General features: G+C 43.0%; 1 protein-coding gene across 3 annotated transcripts in view; it reads right to left on the bottom strand.

The window, feature by feature from the left end:
* Positions 1–20,624, bottom strand: part of gpc6b (glypican 6b) — an 80,080-nt gene that overhangs the window by 33,278 nt on the left and 26,178 nt on the right. For all 3 annotated transcript variants that reach the window (XM_017719369.2, XM_017719370.2, XM_037539494.1), the window contains 2 exons: positions 16,743–17,134; positions 8,570–8,735 (listed from right to left, as the gene is read on the bottom strand). In XM_017719369.2, the coding sequence (XP_017574858.1) occupies positions 8,570–8,735; positions 16,743–17,134 (558 nt within the window). The remainder of the gene's footprint in view (positions 1–8,569; positions 8,736–16,742; positions 17,135–20,624) is intronic.

The raw sequence follows: 20,624 nt of genomic DNA, 5'->3' as shown, positions 1-20,624 counted from the left end.
TCTTCCTCAGCTCACAGCTGCTCCTGCAGCACCGACGTGGATTTGTTTAACCCCGAGGACCCCACCGATAAAATAAGCCCCCCGAGACCGAGCCCTCAGCAAACAGCTATTATAAACCCATTTAGACCCGTTTCCGGCGGGGAGCCGCAGAGATCGACGTGGAGCAGGTAGGCCGCAGGTGGCGACCGTCATTACAGAGAAAACACGGCTTTAATCTCCCGCCCGGCGCTGCGGCCTGGAGGGAAACCCAGCTAATCTGAAATAAACACGGCAGTAACGGCCAAAAATTCAGATCTGAGATTTCTCACACCTGAGAGTGGAGACAGAACATTACAGCCCAGCACAGAGGCCGAAAACAAGGCTCTGATATTACCGGTAATAATGTGACGCCTGAGATCAGCACTGCGTTTATTTATTTAGTTTAGTTTAGTTCATTATGGCTGATAAATTTAACTAATTTAACAAATTGTGTTATTCATATTTTCATAACAGACTGTTGTGATTTCTGTAAACCACTGAGCTTTTATCTGTTTTTATATAAGAATTTAATACACACTTAAAAACATGGTTCTTTAGTGGTTCTATACAGAATCATGGTGAAACTGTTCTCCCGATTGATGGACAGTGTCTTTTATTTGGTTCTACACAGCACCAAAAAAAGGATCAGCTATTGTCACAGGCTTGGCACCCTTTTCAAAAAGGTTCTAAATAGAGCCACCTACACACATCCTCCATCAATCTAAAGAACCATTTCACCACGCAGAGAACCCGGTACTCCTGCAAAGGGTTCTATGAGTGCTCATGTGTTCAGCAGCTTTACGTCTGAGAGCAGGATTCTTTCACATTCAGTCGTATTTTCTATTTTCTAGTAAAAAGTTTCTGATATTTGAAGTTTGTAAGGCGCTGATGTAAAATATTACACTGTTTATGATTCAGATTTTCAGTAACGTCTATCTCTGAACACTAGCAGGGGCCTGTGAGCCTGTTGCTGTCTCCTGAGCTCATCGTGGTCTGACGCAAGGTCTGTTTACTTCATCATGTCCACTATTACATCACTACAGTTACTGCTGAGAGTCCGCTTAAGGGCAATACTGTGTAACATATTTGGTCGTTTATTCATTCCTCGTAGGAGGTGCTGGAGTCCATCCCAGCGGTCACTGAGCAGAAGGCAGGAAACACCTTGGACAGGCCACCAAACACGTTTACACCTAGGGGCAATTTAGTGAGTCCAGCTGGCCGGACTGCATGTCTCTGGACTGTGGGAGGAAACCAGAGACTATAAAACAGAGGCTTTTCAAAACTTTGCACTCTCTGAAGCTACGGAACCTTTTTTACGCTTTCACTGCAACGCTTAACTGACGCTTCATTAACGATGGCTGACAGTTTCACCTCCCATGGCTGCGGTGGTCAGAGGGGAGGACATGCTTCATGCTGGAGGCACTGGCCACCCCTGGCCACCACCTCTGTCTGTGAAAATGCTCGACCTGGTTTACCTGCTCTGCTTTCCTGACCAAGTAAACGAGCTCTAAACACACCTGATCATCTGCTTTCAGCACTAAACCTAAACCACCGTTACTGATTCAGTCATTCTGAATCTAAAACCTCCTCACCTCACATTAAATCAGGACTCGGGCTCTGATCTGTGAGGTCACTGAGAGGATCTGAGCAGTGTGTCTGTGTCTGTGTGTGTCTGTGTGAGTGTGTCTGAGTGTGTGAGTGTGTGTGTGTGTGTGTGTGAGTGTGTGTGTGTGTGTGTGTGTGTGTGTGTCTGAGTGTGTGTGTATGAGTGTGTGTGAGTGTGTCTGAGTGTGTGAGTGTGTGTGTGTGAATGTGTATGAGTGTGTATGAGTGTGTGTGTGTATGAGTGTGTGAGTGTGTGTGTGTGTGTGTGTGTGTGTGTGTGTGTGTGTGTGTGTGTGAGTGTATGAGTGTGTGTGAGTGTGTCTGAGTGTGTGAGTGTGTGTGTGTGAATGTGTATGAGTGTGTATGAGTGTGTGTGTGTATGAGTGTGTGAGTGTGTGTGTGTGTGTGTGTGTGTCTGAGTGTGTGTGTATGAGTGTGTGTGAGTGTGTGTGAGTGTGTGAGTGTGTGTGTGTGAATGTGTATGAGTGTGTGTGTGTATGAGTGTGTGAGTGTGTGTGTGTGTGTGTGTGTGTGTGTGTGTGTGAGTGTATGAGTGTGTGTGAGTGTGTCTGAGTGTGTGAGTGTGTGTGTGTGAATGTGTATGAGTGTGTATGAGTGTGTGTGTGTATGAGTGTGTGAGTGTGTGTGTGTGTGTGTGTGTGTGTGTGAGTGTCTGAGTGTGTGTGTATGAGTGTGTGTGAGTGTGTGTGTGTATGAGTGTGTGTGTGTGTGTGTGTGTGTGTGTGTGTCTGAGTGTGTGTGTATGAGTGTGTGTGAGTGTGTCTGAGTGTGTGAGTGTGTGTGTGTGAATGTGTATGAGTGTGTATGAGTGTGTGTGTGTATGAGTGTGTGAGTGTGTGTGTGTGTGTGTGTGTGTGTGTGTGTGAGTGTATGAGTGTGTGTGAGTGTGTCTGAGTGTGTGAGTGTGTGTGTGTGAATGTGTATGAGTGTGTATGAGTGTGTGTGTGTATGAGTGTGTGTGTGTGTGTGTGTGTGTGTGTGTCTGAGTGTGTGTGTATGAGTGTGTGTGAGTGTGTCTGAGTGTGTGAGTGTGTGTGTGTGAATGTGTATGAGTGTGTATGAGTGTGTGTGTGTATGAGTGTGTGTGTGTGTGTGTGTGTGTGTGTGAGTGTATGAGTGTGTGCGAGTGTGTCTGAGTGTGTGAGTGTGTGTGTGTGAATGTGTATGAGTGTGTATGAGTGTGTGTGTGTATGAGTGTGTGAGTGTGTGTGTGTGTGTGTGTGTGTGTGTGTGTGTGTGTGAGTGTATGAGTGTGTGTGAGTGTGTCTGAGTGTGTGAGGTTATTTTTTATTAATGACTGTTTCTCTCCGGCTCACAGGAAATGTTTGGGGTTTGAATTTTCATGAATTGTGAAGTTGTGGAAGCTCCTGTTACCCAATGAAACAAATCAGGCGATTAAAAAGGAATGAGCGAATCAGATCGATAGGGATCTGTTTACGGTGGGGTGAGAAAGGGCAACACACGTTAATTATATATGAAAATGCTAACGAGCTCAAATCCGTCTCAGAAACACCGCGAGAGCTCCGAGAGCTCCGAGACACGACCCACGAGCTCCTGTTTGATCTCACTTCACCCCCCCGTCGTCAGCCGTGCGGGGCAGCTGGGCCAAACGCAACCTGTTATAAACTACCAACTCCGTTTACTGGTTACTGATTATAACACAGAACCTCAGAAACGTAAAATAAAAGAATCTTTCCTCTGACCAGCAACTCAAAACTCCAGGTACTCAATATAGAACCTGCATTACAGCCACATTAGCCCGGTGCTGCTGGCCTGCACTGCCCAGCTTTAACACAGTCACTATCATGCCTTCTGGATTTGCCCCCCAGCTCAGCAGTTTAGGCTGGAGGTCATAGACTCCCAAAAGGAAAAATAAAATATATAAACATGTATTTTTATATCCGCCCAGTGACCACTGGGATAGGCTCCAGCACGCCCGCGACCCTGAGGGAGAAGCGGCTTAGAAAATGTGTGTGTGTGTGTGTGTATGTGTGTGTGTGGGTGTGTGTGTGTGTTTATATAAATACACTCAAAAGGCTAAAATGTATTTCAGAATATTTTGCCATATTAATCAAATACATGTACTTTAAAAATGTGTGAATGTGTTTATAAATCCATCTGAAAATGTAGGAAACCATCCAGAATCCTGTCTGACGCTCTTCACTGTCTGACATGAATTTGTGCTCCAGTATCTTTAAAAAAAACAAAAACAAAAACAATGTTCATCGGTGTGAATTCAGGGATGATACAAATCATATCCTATCATAAACGTCCATGTTGCTTTTGTAGGAATAAAACTTTGCATCTTCATTTTTGACGTTTTTCAGGTTTTGACATCATTTGAAACGCCTCTTGTTCTTTACATCGTGTGTAAACTTCTGGTTCCATTGACTTCCATTAGAAGTGTCGTGTGTTTTTTCCTTCTCCTGTAAAGTGACCATTTCAGAGATATGAGATTTTGTTCTAACAGCAGCTTATTAATATATTTATCTTCATTAATGTCTTGGGTTTAATTCCACAATAAAATCATCTTTGTAAACATGGGCTGAGTGTTTCATAGTTTTAAAGAGCTTTTAAACTGTGGAACTGCAGTGTGAACTAGTTTAGTTTAGTTGGAACTCTTCCGGTCGCATGTTCCGTTCACACGGCTCCGTTTGTGTACGTCTGTGCAGATTAGAGGACTTTGGTTTGAATACCCGTCCACTGCAGATGTGTTTCCTGCAAATGAAACAATAGAAGTGATACTTATTATCAGTTTTATTATTTATAAACAGGTTGACAGCTTCACGTTTCATTTATTCTGACTATATATCGCGTTTGATGCGACACCAAAGAACCAAGTCCTTGTCAAACACACGGTTTGAGATTTAACAGTAATCCGCTGGAGTTTGGGTCGCGGTGGAGCGGCTGTTTGAAGGCAGAACTGCAGTGATTGTGTGCTGTTGTTTCTCTGCTGAACGGGATGGAAAGTGACGGGTTCGCTGCAGAGCTACAGCCTTTAAACACCACACTTTAACAGCAACACGAGGCTCCGGCAGTCGGTTTGTGAGTAAATGTAAGAAATATGGATTTCCTAATTACATCTGCGCTCATGATGTTCAACAGCAGAACTAAATGAATCGTGGTGCTATGAAAATCAGCCGTAATGAGCTCGACAGACGAGGACGCTCCAGATATCTGCCTTATCTCGCTGCAGGTGAGGAGGAGCGACGGCTTTCAGTGTTTACATAACAAGCGCTCAGCATGATGTCTCACGGGCTGCTTGGCGTGATGATCTGCTGAACTGGACGGGAGCGTTCTGGACAGAAACGTGTGAACACATTAGGCCTGGCCGATCGCTCACTAGGGGTGTAACGGCCCACGGAACTTAACCCCTTCAAATCTCAGGCTTATCACACAGTAAGGCTTATTGTTCAGTAACTACAGGGACGTCAGTGCAGACTGACTGAGCTGTTCTTAGGTTATAGAGGTGTGTAATAAACCTTTTATTGCAGGTGGACCCTGGACTTTTAAGGGGTATAAAAAAGCAACAAATCCCCAAATGCATTAAATCAATATTCTATTTATTTACTATTATTTTGAACAGTGCGAGTTACAGTCTGTTCCACTGAGTGTCGTAAAGCCCCCTCGAGGTCGTCGGTACAGCCTGCAGAGTATTAAAGCAACAATAATAAACAGTGAACAGTGAACATAAACTCCCACATAGGGCATTTAATTATGTAGGACTGATAAATAAATGCCCTGTGTGGGGCAGCGCTGGAGCCTATCCTAGTGGTCATCAGGTGGAAGGCAGGATACACCCTGGACAGGTCACCAGTCCATCGCAGGGCAATATAAAGCATCTCTCATATTATTAAAGTACACAATAAATAGAAAAATGAAAAAATAAAACTTCCATGCTGCATGACGTCCTGCGCCGTGCGGTGCTGCGCACGCTGCACCCCTATATTAATCAATACCGGCTTCCACAGGGGCCGATCACGTCACACGGCACCGGGCTGGTAACAAGCATGAAGTGCAAAAATACTCTTTGGGTTTATTTTTGACGCGCCGTGCAGCTGCTGGAGGGTTCTGGGTTTCTATGGTTTAATATACAATCTAGACTAATAAACATCAAGACATGTAGTTTTAGTCCTTTGACAAGGTCAGTCAGAAAAATAGAAGCTGGTTAAGGTTTGAGCCCAAATGTGTCTTCTGCACATCACGTGGTGAGAAAGTCACGGCAGAACGTCTGTTTTTATTCTCTTTACTGTTGATCTACATAAGAGTTTAAATGACAGTCCAGACGTCTGTAAGCTGTGAAAACGCGACACGCCTGTTTTGCGTCCGGGTGAAATAACAAGCACCGAGGAGCAGTTCCAGATGACCCCCGTGCCGCATCTGCTGAGAAACGGGCTTAACTCAGTCAAACGCCAATCAGCTTGAGCTGAGCTCAGCAGATCATATGGCTGTAAGGCTTAAGGTTTCCAGGTGGAACTCATGCTTGTACAATTTGGTTCTGCATTACATTCATCAGTCTTCACAAACAGGCCACCACATGTTCCCCACACGCCTGCATACGAATACACGTATCGTTACACCCCCATCGCTTACAGGCCCCCCACTGCTGAATAATCCAACATTTTTCAGAAGCTATTTCACTTTTATCATTTTACTTGTTACTGCAAACGTGCATTTAAGAGCTCCTTCTGGTGTAGTTCCATAATAACTTGTGTGCCAATAGCGCCCCTCACTGGAGACATGCAGGGGGCGACACGTCCTCTAGATGAGTGAATTCTAAATCCATGGTTTATTTAAAAAATGAGGTGGTTTTCCACTGTTGTCATTTTGGGTAGATGTCTTTGGAAAACCGTGTTTTGTAAACCAAAATTCCAAAAGAGTTGGGACAGCATGTGAAATGCAACTAACAAAGAAAACTGATTTCTAAATCTACTTTCGCCTGTATGTGAATAAAAACAACACACAGACAAGATACATAATGCTTTATCTATGTTACTGTTTTTTGTAAATATGTCCTGTTTCTTGCAACATATTCCAAAAAACATTGTGAAACGTTAAAACAATGTTACAGTCATGTTTGGGTACCAGTGGAAAGGCCTGGTCCTTTATAAGTAAGGATGGGTGGAGGCTGGTCACTTTGCCAAAAATCCAACAGTTGAAGAATAACATTACTCAGTCAGAGACTGCAAGGATTTCATGTATTTCACTGCGTGCAGCACCTAATATCACCAAAAGATTCAGTCTCTGTGCAAAAACAGCAAGACAGAAAGAAAACCACAGCTGAATACCTTGTTACAACTCTGACCGTTGACCTCAGACGACACTGTGTTAAACTGGCATGCTTCTGTGATGAAGACCACCACATGGGCTCAGAAATACTTTTACAAACGGACAATAACCGTTTCTCAAATGTTAAGACTGCACTATTCACAGTGAAACCTGTGTGTCAACAACGTCCAGAAACGCTGCCGACTTCTCTGGGCTCAAGCTAATCTGAAATGCACTGATACTCAGTGAAAACATGCATCACGTACCGACAGGCCAACCTTTCAGATTGTTTACGGAAATAATGCACGTTGTGTTGTCCAGGCCAAAGGAAGATAAGGACCATCCATATTTTTACCAGTATAAAGTTCAGTTGTGTAATCAGAGAGTGCAGGTGCTAGACTGGCCGGCCTGCAGTCCAGACCTGTCTCCCACTGAAAATGCGTGACATATTAAGCTCAAAACATGACAACAAAGACCACTCACACTTGTACAAAACTTCCACTCTCAAAACTGGATCGGTTTGTGTCTTCAGTCCCCAAAAGATTATTAAGTGGTGGTAAAAGGAAATGTGATGTAACGCAGCGCTAAACATGATCCTGTCCTGAATTTTGGGTTCAAAGTTGGAATTTCTATTTACAAAAAAAGTTCATAAGGTAAAATGTTGAGTTTCTGTACCATCTTCCATGTAATACAAGTCAAACCGAATTTACTAATCACTACTTTCAGATTTTAAGAGCAAATTTATGTGCTGCTCCAACTATTTTCAAATTGGGTTTGTATTATATTTTTCATCATTTTCATAATTTGCGAACCACAAGAAGGCTTACACTGTACATAAATAGATTCTGTAGTCTGTGAATCTCAGAGCAGAAACACTGGAGAATTTACCGTTGCCTATAAGGCCCCAATTATAACCCAATGTTTTAGCAGTAAAAGTGAGTAAAACATTACGGAATATTTTGATATCGATTAATGGGCAGTTTAAAGGTAAATGAGCCATCTTTAAGTCTCAGTTCTCCTACCCACCACATGAATATCACCTTGTCAGGACACTTGTAAATCAGAGACAAACACCTTTGTTCAGAAACGTGGAAGTAACACTATGTGTGAGAGTGTCATGCAGTAGGTTTGACCGTTTGGTTCAATCTGGACATAAACAGGCTGCTTTTCCTGCAGTACTCGTCTCCTAACAGACTCCATCCTGAAGCTCCAGAGATTCTCATTCACTCTGATATTTCTCCCCCGAAAACATCTGAATAAAGCATAAAGCGAGGAAATAAATGTCAGCACAGATTCTTGTCTGCTGTGGCTCCGTGTTGCTTATTCATGCCGCTATCTGTGGAGCGTAAGGGCCCCAGATCCCCGAGACACACCAAAGATCACAGCCTTCCTGAGAGACACTCACCACCATCTAAAGCACAGAGAGTACAACAGAGACACACTCCCCACCAAGCCCTGCGATCACGTTCAACCAGCGCAGCTCAGCAGTCGCGCTTCTACAGCGACCTCATCTACACTACGATCAATAAACGTGATGATGTCCAATCATTTATTCCATATGTGTGTGTGTAAGAATCACCTGGTTTAAAAGTTCAGCGATGCTCACAAGAGCAATACATCTGAGACACTGAATAAGAGAAAGACCTGAGGGTCTTACCGATGTAGTGCGTCCACTCAGGGTCCAGATCAGCCTGGTTGGCCAGGCAGCCCTTTAGCACGTTCAGGCAGTAGCTCCTGCAGGGTTTGACCGCAGTAAGACCTCCACAGGACGGGCAGTACAGCATCTTGGTGACGGCCTTAACACACGCCACGCTCATGCTAACCTATGGACAGAGAGTGGACAGGAAGTGAACAGGTCAATACTGTAGTACTACACAATTACAATAGTACAGTACTGCATTACCACAGTACTACAATACTGCATCAGTATACTACAATACTCTCATAATACAATAATGCAGGACTGTATTACAGTACTGCAGTGAAACAATACTGCATTGTTACAATAATATACTACAATATAACTCCACTACAATACAGCACTACACTACAATACTACAGTACTGCATTACTGTACTACAATACTGCATTACTGTACTACAATACAACCGTAGTACAATAACCCCGCACTGTACTACAATACGAAATTACTACAATACTGCAGTACTGCATAGCAATCCTACAATACTGCATTACTGTACTACAATACTACCGTAGTACAATAACCCCGCACTGTACTACAATACGAAATTACTACAATACTGCACTACAATCCACAGTACCACAATACTACAGCACTGCAGTACTACAATATCAGAGTACCGCATTACTACAATACTGCAGTGCTGCATTATTACAGTACTGCACTACAGTGCTACAATAATATTTGTATATAATAGTATTGCACAACTACAGTATTAGAATACTGTTGTACTACAGTACTATATGCCAGTACTACAGTACACTGAACACATCTCAGAGATTCAGTGGGAGAAGATCAAAAGCAGACCCAGATACAAACTAGAGACCTCGCTGCAACAAACTCTCTCAGCAAATTAAATCTGCTCGGTATTTCTGCCAAATTCCAGTATGAGAGTGCTGTAAGAATTATATCATTTTATCCAACCTATTTCTAGATGTGTTTTGCTTTTTTGCTTCTAGTTATTTTGCTTCGTGTATAATTTCTTGAAATTTGCTGTATTATGGGCAGTCATTGGCTGGAGGTTTCAATCCCCAGAGCTGACAGTCCATGGTTGAGGTGTCCTTGAGCAAGACACCAAACCCCCAACTGCTCCCCGGGCGCCATGGATAGGGCTGCCCACCGCTCCGGGCAAGTGTGCTCACTGCCCCCAGTGTGTGTTCACATATGAACTTGAGTGACGTCCCATTCTTAATCCATAGGGTTTAATATGATGCCGGCCCACCCTCTGCAGCTATAACAGCTTCAGCTCTTCTGGGAAGGCTTTCCACAAGGGTTAGGAGTGTTTATGGGAATTTCTGACCGTTCTTCCAGAAGCACATTTGTGAGGTCAGACGCTGATGTTGGACGAGAAGGCCTGGCTCACAGTCTCCACTCTAATTCATCCCAAAGGTGTTCTATGGGGTTGAGGTCAGGACTCTGTGCAGGCCAGTCAAGTTCTTCCACACCAAACTGGCTCATCCACGTCTTTATGGACCTGCTTTGTGCACTGGTGTGCAGTCATGTTGGAGCAGGAAGGGGCCGTCCCCAAACTGTTCCCACAAAGTTGGGAGCGTGAAATTGTCCAGAATCTCTTGGTGCTGAAGCTTTAAGAGTTCCTTTCACTGGAACTAAGGGGCCGAGCCCAACTCCTGAAAAACACCCCCACACCATGATCCCCCCTCCACCAAACTTTACACTCAGCACAATGCAGTCAGACAAGTACCGTCTCCTGGCAACCGCCAAACCCAGACTCGTCCATCGAATTTCCAGACGGAGAAGCGTGATTGGTCACTCCAGAGAACACGTCTCCACTGCTCTAGAGTCCAGGAAATTTCACGACTGGACTTGCTGCACAGGTGGCGTCCGATCACGGCACCACGCTGGAATTCACTGAGCTCCTGAGAGCGACCCATTCTTTCACTAATGTCTGTAGAAGCAGTCTGCAGGCCTAGGGGCTCGGCTTTATACACCTGTGGCCATGGAAGTGACTGGAACACCTGAACTCAGTGATTTGGATGGGGGAGTGAAAACTTTTGGAAATATATTGCATCTAGTTATGAACAATGTTATAATATCTGATATTGAGGAATATTAGACATGTTTGTATGAGATTTAAAACATTTTCACTCATTAGGACGTCCTGTTTGGAGTTCAGGCTCGAAGGCTAATGGTGGGTCTGCAGCAGGTGAGTTTAATCTCACTCCTCTTAACTTTAATTCCCTCAGCAGCTCCACAATATTTACTCCTACTGTCTGTGAACATTGTCAGAACTGCAGCAGGTAATTAAATATAAATCTCCTCCTGATTGACCGTCTAAATGGCATTCCATTCCGAACCTCTCCGGAGATTTCAGTTTCACAACTCGCCTCCACACACTGACTAAATATAGCACCTAAATGGAATGTCTGTCTTAAAAAGACGCTTGGACTTCAGCGACTGCTTAACAAGTTGGTTCTATTGAATTAATTAATAAAAAAGATGAAAGGAAGGTTTTGAATAAATAAATCAGCGTTTGCCAATTTTAATATTTTTCTTATTAGTTGTTTCAAGAACATTCCAGCACTTCTACTCACTCAAAAGCGTTTTTCATGGGTTCTCTGGTAAAGGCAATGGCTCTATTTAGAACCATGAGTTCTATATAGAACCAGTTCATGCTGCTTTATATGGCAAAATGGTTCTTCAGATTGATAGAAAATGTGTTCAAAAGATCAAGAGTTCTTTGGTATAGAAAATGGTTCTATATAGAACCATGAACACTCAAAGAACCCTTTGCATGATTAAATGGTTCTCTGCATGGTGAAATGGTTCTTCAGACTGATGGAGGATGTGCTGTAGATGCTTCTATACAGACCCTTTTGGAAAACGTTTCTATATAGCACCAAAAAGGGTTCTTCTCTTGTTAGTTTAACATCATAACAACAGAAAAATCCTTTGCAGAAAGGTTCTATATAGGACCATCTACAGCACGTTCTCCATCAATCCTAAGACCCATTCCACCATGCAACCCTCTTTTTTTAAAGTGTGTATGATTCCATATAGAACCTTTTGGAAAAGGGTTCTGAATAGTGCCAAAAATGGTTATATTGTTACAAGCTTTACATCATAACAATAGAAGAACCCTTTTCAGAAAGGTTCTACAGGATCATCTACAGCACGTTCTACATCAGTCTGAAGAACCATTTTACTATGCAACCACCTTTTTAAAAGAGTCTACATGGTTCTATATAGAACCTTTTTGAAAACGGTTCTATGTAGAACTAAATAAAAAGGGTTCTTCTAGCAGAGCCCTTTTTGGTGCTATATAGAACCATTTTCAAAGCAAGCAAAACAGACCATAAGATAAGAGTTCATTCTGAAAACCATCTTGTTTGTAATGATTGCTCTGTGTCCAAATGCAGGGCTGAAGGTTCTGCTGGTAGGAGGGTCTGCAGAGAACAGAAGCACACAGAGCTCATGTTGGCCGGCTGCTGAATGATTGAGGATGTTTTGGACAGAGTTTCTAACGCCTCTCTCTCTCTCTCTCTGCGTATCCAGCTGAGAGAACCCTGCTGCAGACTCAGCTGAACCCCCTGAGATGGTTCTTCACTCAGGAGCTGCTGTACGAGGCGGTTTCAGCTCAGTCTAAAGGTTTGGATTCAGTTCAATAATCATATTTCTTTACAATATCTTTCATTATTTGGGTCGTTCTACAGAAACGGTCGCTTTCAGTCTCGAAGCAGGAGTCTCTGGAGATACTGACCGTCATCGGTGCTCCTCATAATAAAGGAAACACCAGAGACGTTTTTAATGATCAACGCATTTTACAGAACATCAAACCACACGCTGTCCATCAGGGAACGTCCACTAAAATATGGAATTTAATCCATTTGTGTTTCTGTTTTTTCACAGTGACCTCAGAATAAAGTCGGTCACACCAGTGACGTCAGCTAGAAGCTTCATATGAGATCATGAGCTGAATGAGAAGATCTCTGAGAACTGAGAGACACAGTGGACCATGAGCTTTTCTCCATAGATCCTCAGACAACAGGTCATAGGATGTCGAGTGACGTCATTATAGATTTGAATAATATTTATTTGGTGTTTGTTTTCTTTGTGTAATTTAATTTATATATTTATAGTCATGTAGAGATTATTGCAGTTAAAACTGAAGATAAAAATGTTGTTTTCTTCAAAATATGTCCTCAGCCTTCACACACGACTGTTTTAGATGATTGATTTAAAAACCAATATTGATAAATTGAGGCTCAAGAAGGTGAAATTATTAAAAATATAATTGTTTTATTTTAAGATATAAATCAAATGTAACCCTAACGTGTTTATTAAAGTGTGATATATCTGTAAACGCTGTGGACACTTATGTCTAAATGGACGTTTCTGTTGAACGACAACGCCCATTTATGTTTTTAGTGGCCGAGTCTGTAGCAGGGGGTCAAACTCAAACGCTGAAAGGGCCACATTGGAAAATCCGAACCAATCTGTGGCCCAGAGAACGGCTCTGCTTTTGATAAAATAATATGACCATTGTTTACGCAAAATACTCCAAAACGTAAACAGCAGGATGTGTTGTATATGGTTCCACATAGAACCTTTTTGAAAGTGGTTCTATATAGCACCAAAAAGGGCTCTGTGATTACTGCTAATGCTTTTGGTGCTGCATAGACAGCTTTCCCATCAGTCTGAAGAACCATTTCATGATGCAGAGAACCCTTTAAACACGCAAATGGTTCTTTATGCGGTCCTATACATTCGGTTCTTTAAGGGTTCTGTAGTAAAACAAATGGTTCTGTATAGAACCATGAACAATCAAAGAACCCTTGAAGAGCCATCTTTTTAAAGGGGGATGTCACTGAGGACTCCCGCATTTTCAGAAGTGGCTTTGCAGGTTCCTGCTCTGTGATTCAGGATTAAGTCTAAGCCTAAATCTGACTGGATCAGATGTTTCACAGTCGGGTTTATGAACAGGGCATTTTTAGGTCTGAATAAAAACGAGGAGGAGGAGCCGCTGCAGGCTGTGCGGGAGCATCTGCTAACTGTCTCACTGCGACCTTCTAGAACAGACAGCTCCACAGCGTTCCTGCCCCGGAGCTCTGATTTCATTATGTTAATAACAGGCATTTGAATTTCAGGCCGTAGAGCAGAAATCTGGGGTCTGATCCGCGTTTGAGTCTGAGTGACAGTGGATCACTGGATTTTCTGTTTGATTAAAGCCGATCTACTTCAGGAACTAGAGGTGCAAAAACTTTGCGAGCCTTCAGCCTCGACTCTTCAGCTCCTGAGAGGTGGGCTCTGTGTGAGATGCTGGGTCTGAATGCGTCTCTCTGGCCTGTAGTTTTATCGGAGCTGAGGCTCAAAGCCAAACTCAGATAAACTAACGCTGAGGAGTCGGTAGATGAGGCGCGAGGGGAGGCCTGGCGGTCCACAGCGCTCTGCTCTGAATTTAAAGCAGTGACCTTCAGCTCAGCCTCCGATACATTTACTCTGTGAGGGTACTGTTTACCCTCCCTGTGGACCGCAAACAGCACGCAGAGATTTCTGCATTTCTGAGCCTGAAGAGCACGTAGAAGCTCCTTCACTGGGGTTTTTATTTAGATGTACAACATGAGAAAATAAAAACTGGAAGAACTATAACAGTCAGACAGCTCCTCGGCCTAAACACAGAGCACACGGCTCATCCTCCTGCATCTTTCACAGCCTTAGAACGTACATTTTTGTTTGAGACGTTCAGAGTCGCTGCAGTGATGAAGATTAAAGTAGAGTTGAAGTGTTTGTCCTCATGGGCTGAAGAGCAAGCTTCCTCACCCACCCAGTCTACTGGGATTTTATTTATATTAGCAGAACTGTTTTCAGAAAGACATCTGGATGAAAACTCTGCAACCCCTTAAAATCTCAGGCTGTACATACTAAGGCTTACTAAATATAAATCTACCTCCTGCTGAAGTTAACCTCCTCAACTCCTCGGGACCACCGGTGGGTCCAAACCGCTCTCGGTCATGTTCCTCATAACATTCATACTCCATAAGCTCCATTCAGAAGGTGGGTGTCGTGTGAGGCTGTAGCTCTTCTCTCCAGTCTAATAGACGGTGACGTCATTTTAAACCCTTATAATAAAAGAAGCTGAACTCTGTTTTTCTACTGAAAGTCGAGCCGTTTTTCCCCAAATCTGGGCTCTAAACTATAAACAGACGGCGTCTCTTCAGTGATCTGCTCTGGAAACATCACTTTTAGAGAACAACACAAAGAGTGGCGCAGATTTTTGGCTCTCAGCAGTGAATTATGAGCATGTAGTGAAATGTGGAGATCATAAAACACACGTTCTGATCATTTGAGGAGCTTTTACAAAATAAATAAATAAATAAACAAAAAATGATATTTATTTCATGCAGCTACTGAATAATCTGCCTTACGATTTGTTCATTTAAATTCAGATGTACAAACCAAAACACACAAAGTTGAAGTAAACTAAGAAGATTAACATGCATACACAGCACGTCACTGTTGTGGGAAGAAAACCTCGCATCTCCAAAATGGAAACTTCTAAAAATCTACTTCACTTTTAATGGAAGTCAATGGAACCAGAATGTTTTCCAAGTCATTTTGGGCCGTCTCTTTTGGTCCATTCATCATGAGATTTACACACAATGTAAAGAGCAGCAGGCGTTCCCAAATCACGCCAAAAACGGGAAAATGTGGTTTAAACCAGTTGGTTGTCTCGTGTGATTATGCAGTTTGCCTGTGTTCTGTGTCTAGACTGGCTGTTTCGTGAAGCTTGTTGAGACAGTTGCGGCTGACTTTCAACCAAGTTTCATACAAGTTGCAGAAGGCTTTGCGTCAGGCATCCTAAAAGAAACTTGGTTTCATGTAAGTTTCAAGTAAAGTCTGTGTGGAGTGTAAAAAAGGCGCTACAACAAAAACAAAGTCATATGTATCAGCAAATATGCAAATATGATAGCTTACTAACTGGCTTCTAAATGCTTCAAAAAAGCTCGTCAATACATTTTGATGACTTGATTCCGTGAATTTCTGGTATGTTTTTCAATTCAGTGACTATATTTTGCTCCAGAGGACCCATAGTGTAAAAAAATCAGTTAACTTCAAACTACTACATCAGTAATCTATGAGCGATGGGTGCAAGACATATTAAAATGTCTTATTTATCATAATTAGTCACTAAAACAATCAGTTACCTCTAGTTTTTGTGTGGAAGGAATGTCTTTTAAACTCGGGACATGTTGATTTCTGCGGAATGCCAAAACTGCCAAGGGTTTAGGGACTGTCTACAAATTACATCTCAAACAGTGAACGTCAAAGCATAAGCATTACATAATGATATGAAGCCTTATGAGCCCATGCAGGCCTACATAGGACACAAATGATGGCCAGTTAGAGTTTATTATAGAATGGCCTGTATTTATGATTATTATTGATAAGCGGTCTCAACAGCGGATATCCACCTACTGTTCAGTACAAAGTCCAGACAGTTAAATCTCTTACATTATATAATTTAGTGTCATGAAACAGCACAGTTACCCTGTCTGTTTGACTTAAGTTGTTAAATCATCTTGTTTAAATCATTTTTTACATCTTATTTAATTAGATTTCATTTATTTAATTAAAGTGACCAAAAGTAATCAGATTACATCTTATTTGTAGATGTTTTTACTTATTTTAAGTAATTTTATCTCATGAAATGATCTCAATCCTGTGCAAAAAGTTGTCATAGGCATTGTTTTTTTAAATGAGCAAAGTATTATGTAATAAACGTATATTCACAAATATCACTGAAGTTGATAAGATTAAACATTAATTGTCCTGTCTTTGACTGGTTTTTGATTAAATTCAGGTCAGAGTGAATTTACAAATCACTACTTTCTGTGTTTATTTGCATTTTATCTACTCAACTCTTTTGGAACAGGGTTTATATTTAAAAACAGGTAAAACAGAATTAGAAATAAGTTAAATAATTAATAATTAACAGCAATCTAATGACGATAAAGGCCGATTGGATTTTAAGATGATTTCATGTGCTGAGGGAGTGTTTTTTGCCGTGAATGTGATGAAGGGAAGATGATGCCTCATATGAACCGAAGCCCTGAGTGAAGAGCTGATCTGAAGCTCAAAGTGCTGCTGCAGGAGTTTATCAGAGGCTGACCTTTGAAACTCTGTTGGCCACTTCCCGTCCCACCATGAGGCCCTGGACGAAGGTTCTGGCAGCGATGAAGGCCCGTGTGACCTGAGACTTCAGCTTCTTGGGAACATCTCCGAAGGGCTTGAGCTGGTCCATGTACTTGCTGATGCACTCCAGATATTCCTCAGTGATGAGATACTGGGAGTTCAGCAACTGGAACATCCTCTCCAGCAGTCGCGTCCAGAAGTCATTCAGCATCTCCTCCAGGTTGACATTCCCACCGGTGTAGTAGCGCTTTAGCTCGGAGAACAGGCCCTGGAACACCTCAGCGTTCTGCATGTAAGGCTTTCCATATGTTCTCACGAACATCTCATTCAGTGAGCGCTCCGTGTTCTCCAACAGCTCCAGGAAGAACTCTGCGAGAGAGAGAACAGCAGAGTGAGGCACGTGCATTCAGGCTTTCATATACATTCTCAAAGCACTATGTAGACATACAGTTACAGACTGCTGACCATCTGATCATCAGCCCCCCTCTAACTCCATTCATCATTGGTCAGTTCCTGACCACAAGACCGCTGTTACAGAGATAGAAACTGGGTAGGAATGTGTTTCTACTAAAGTGGAGAGTGAGTGGAAGCACAAGGTGGGTGTTTCTAATAAAGCGGCCAGTGAGTGGAAGCACAAGGTGGGTGTTTCTAATAAAGCGGCCAGTGAGTGGAAGCATAAGGTGGGTGTTTCTAATAAAGTGGCCAGTGAGTGGAAGCACAAGGTGGGTGTTTCTAATAAAGTGGCCAGTGAGTGGAAGCACAAGGTGGGTGTTTCTAATAAAGTGGCCAGTGAGTGGAAGCACAAGGCAGGTGTTTCTGATAAAGTGGCCAGTGAGTGGAAGCAGAAGGTGGGTGTTTCTAATAAAGTGGCCAGTTAGTGGAAGCACAAGGTGGGTGTTTCTAATAAAGTGGCCAGTGAGTGGAAGCACAAGGTGGGTGTTTCTAATAAAGTGGCCAGTGAGTGGAAGAACAAGGTAGACGTTTCTAATAAAGCGGCCAGTGAGTGGAAGCACAAGGTAGACGTTTCTAATAAAGCGGCCAGTGAGTGGAAGCACAAGGTGGGTGTTTCTAATAAAGCGGCCAGTGAGTGGAAGCACAAGGTAGGTGTTTCTAATAAAGTGGCCAGTGAGTGGAAGCACAAGGTGGGTGTTTCTAATAAAGTGGCCAGTGAGTGGAAGCACAAGGTGGGTGTTTCTAATAAAGTGGCCAGTGAGTGGAAGAACAAGGTAGACGTTTCTAATAAAGCGGCCAGTGAGTGGAAGCACAAGGTAGACGTTTCTAATAAAGTGGCCAGTGAGTGGAAGCACAAGGTGGGTGTTTCTAATAAAGTGGCCAGTGAGTGGAAGCACAAGGTAGACGTTTCTAATAAAGCGGCCAGTGAGTGGAAGCACAAGGTGGGTGTTTCTAATAAAGTGGCCAGTAAGTGGAAGCACAAGGTGGGCGTTTCTAATAAAGTGGCCAGTGAGTGGAAGCACAAGGCGGGTGTTTCTAATAAAGCGGCCAGTGAGTGGAAGCATAAGGTGGGTGTTTCTAATAAAGTGGCCAGTGAGTGGAAGCACAAGGTAGGTGTTTCTAATAAAGTGGCCAGTGAGTGGAAGCACAAGGTAGGTGTTTCTAATAAAGTGGCCAGTGAGTGGAAGCACAAGGTGGGTGTTTCTAATAAAGTGGCCAGTGAGTGGAAGCACAAGGTGGGTGTTTCTAATAAAGTGGCCAGTGAGTGGAAGCACAAGGCAGGCGTTTCTAATAAAGCGGCCAGTGAGTGGAAGCATAAGGTGGGTGTTTCTAATAAAGTGGCCAGTGAGTGGGAGCACAAGGCGGGTGTTTCTAATAAATTGGCCAGTGAGTGGAAGCACAAGGTGGGTGTTTCTAATAAAGTGGCCAGTGAGTGGAAGCACAAGGCGGGTGTTTCTAATAAAGCGGCCAGTGAGTGGAAGCACAAGGTGGGTGTTTCTAATAAAGTGGCCAGTGAGTGGAAGCACAAGGCGGGTGTTTCTAATAAAGCGGCCAGTGAGTGGAAGCACAAGGTGGGTGTTTCTAATAAAGTGGCCAGTGAGTGGAAGCACAAGGCGGGTGTTTCTAATAAAGCGGCCAGTGAGTGGAAGCACAAGGCGGGTGTTTCTAATAAAGCGGCCAGTGAGTGGGTATTTTATGTGGTGTGTCCATTATTTTGTATGCTCATTGTATATAAATATGAGATCAGTCAGACTGTCAAAGGTAACTGTGTTGTGACTGTTAATTTTATTAAATTGTTCAGACTTGCTCTGTGTGTGTGTGTGTGTGTGTGTGTGTGTGTGTGTGTGTGTGTGTGTGTGTGTGTGTGTGTGTGTGTGTGAGACTGCAGCTCCAGATGGTGGATCACGGGCGCTTGGTGGTTATCGTTTAACAGTGAGATCACAGCTCTGTTTTTAGGCTGTCAGTGTGGAGTTGGGTTAAACAACAGCTCAGCTCTGCTGGATAATAACCTACAGTTTAATTAAACACCTGCAGGTTTTAGTGATCCATCAGTGAAGATCTGACGCCTTTTAAAATGCACTAAATCTAATTTCCGAAAATATCCTCACACATACTCAAAAGTTCACCGTATTAACTTTCCTAATAATCATATTGTGACATTTTCTCAGATATGTTTCATCCTAAAGCCAGATCAAACAAACATGCCTTTGATCTATTTTAATTCTGTTGTCCAAAACTGCGTCCTGGAGCTTTTTAATTATTCAGAGAGCAGCACGTTCTTCTTCATGCTGGACTCTGGGGAGGAGCTTCAAAAAACAGGGGATATCAACTACCCCGCCTTAATTAGTGCTCATTAATAATTAACAAGTTGCTCATCCTCTTCCTGCAACAAAAGGCTAGGATGTTATGTATTATGATATTCAGTGCATCAAATAAGTGTATTAAAAACAGCCCATATATGCTCCACCCATCAGAAGTCTGAGCACACCAGGATCACTGGATCATTCTTCTCAATTGGTTCCAAGTCAGAGTGGAAAGATATCAAAATCCACTGCTTCTATAATCTGGACGCTTTCGTTATAAGTTAGCTTCATAGTTATTTCCAAAAAATTAAGCAGTAGAACCCGAGAGGGAGGGTATTATCACGGAATACCATCCCGGCTGTGATCTGGTGGCCGTAGATCATCTCAGCCGTGATGTTATTGGTGATAACTCCCTCCTCGAGTGCTCTACTGCTTTAATACAGCAGTTAAATAAATACAGTAAGAAATGAATAAACTGGCCGTGAACGCGGCTTTAATATGTTTTAATGTTCAGCTCCTTCCTCCTAATTAGAGCTCCTTAACGAGCAGCTCGCTGCTACATCAGAGTAACGAGCTCCGCCCACTCGCTGCTCAGCCGGCAGTTCGTTCTCCAGATCCTCACATACCGATTGACCTTTTGGGAATTTAGTGTCGTCTCGTCTTCAGAGTCAGACCAAATCGGCTGTCGGTCAGATGTGATCTTAACAGTGTCCAGTAAAGTAAGAAGTAAAACGTTCAAATGGCTCAAGCGTCTCCTACAGCTGTCAGAGTCGTTGCTTAGCAACGGCGTCTCAGTGGAGTGATACAGTGTTTGAGATGTTATGGTGAAATAACATCACAGCTAGAACGCCTCTCAACCAATCAGCTCGCGTGGCCAGACATACATACTATGCTAATGAGCGCACTTCTAATGGTGGTGCACCATTTTTACACACTATTTAGTGCTGTAGTGTGCGGTTTGGGACGCAGCCTGAGTGTTTTGAAGTCGGTGCTGATGCTGTCATGTGACGGACAATCAAAGCAGCAGGCAGTAAAAATCGGGGCATGAGTGGATCCGGCTTTATAAAACTACGGACACAACCAAACGGTGCTGCCCTCCAGGG

This window comes from Pygocentrus nattereri, chromosome 6 (assembly GCF_015220715.1).
Source record: "Pygocentrus nattereri isolate fPygNat1 chromosome 6, fPygNat1.pri, whole genome shotgun sequence".
Classification (NCBI taxonomy): domain Eukaryota; kingdom Metazoa; phylum Chordata; class Actinopteri; order Characiformes; family Serrasalmidae; genus Pygocentrus; species Pygocentrus nattereri.
This window is presented reverse-complemented; position numbering and strand designations above follow the sequence as displayed.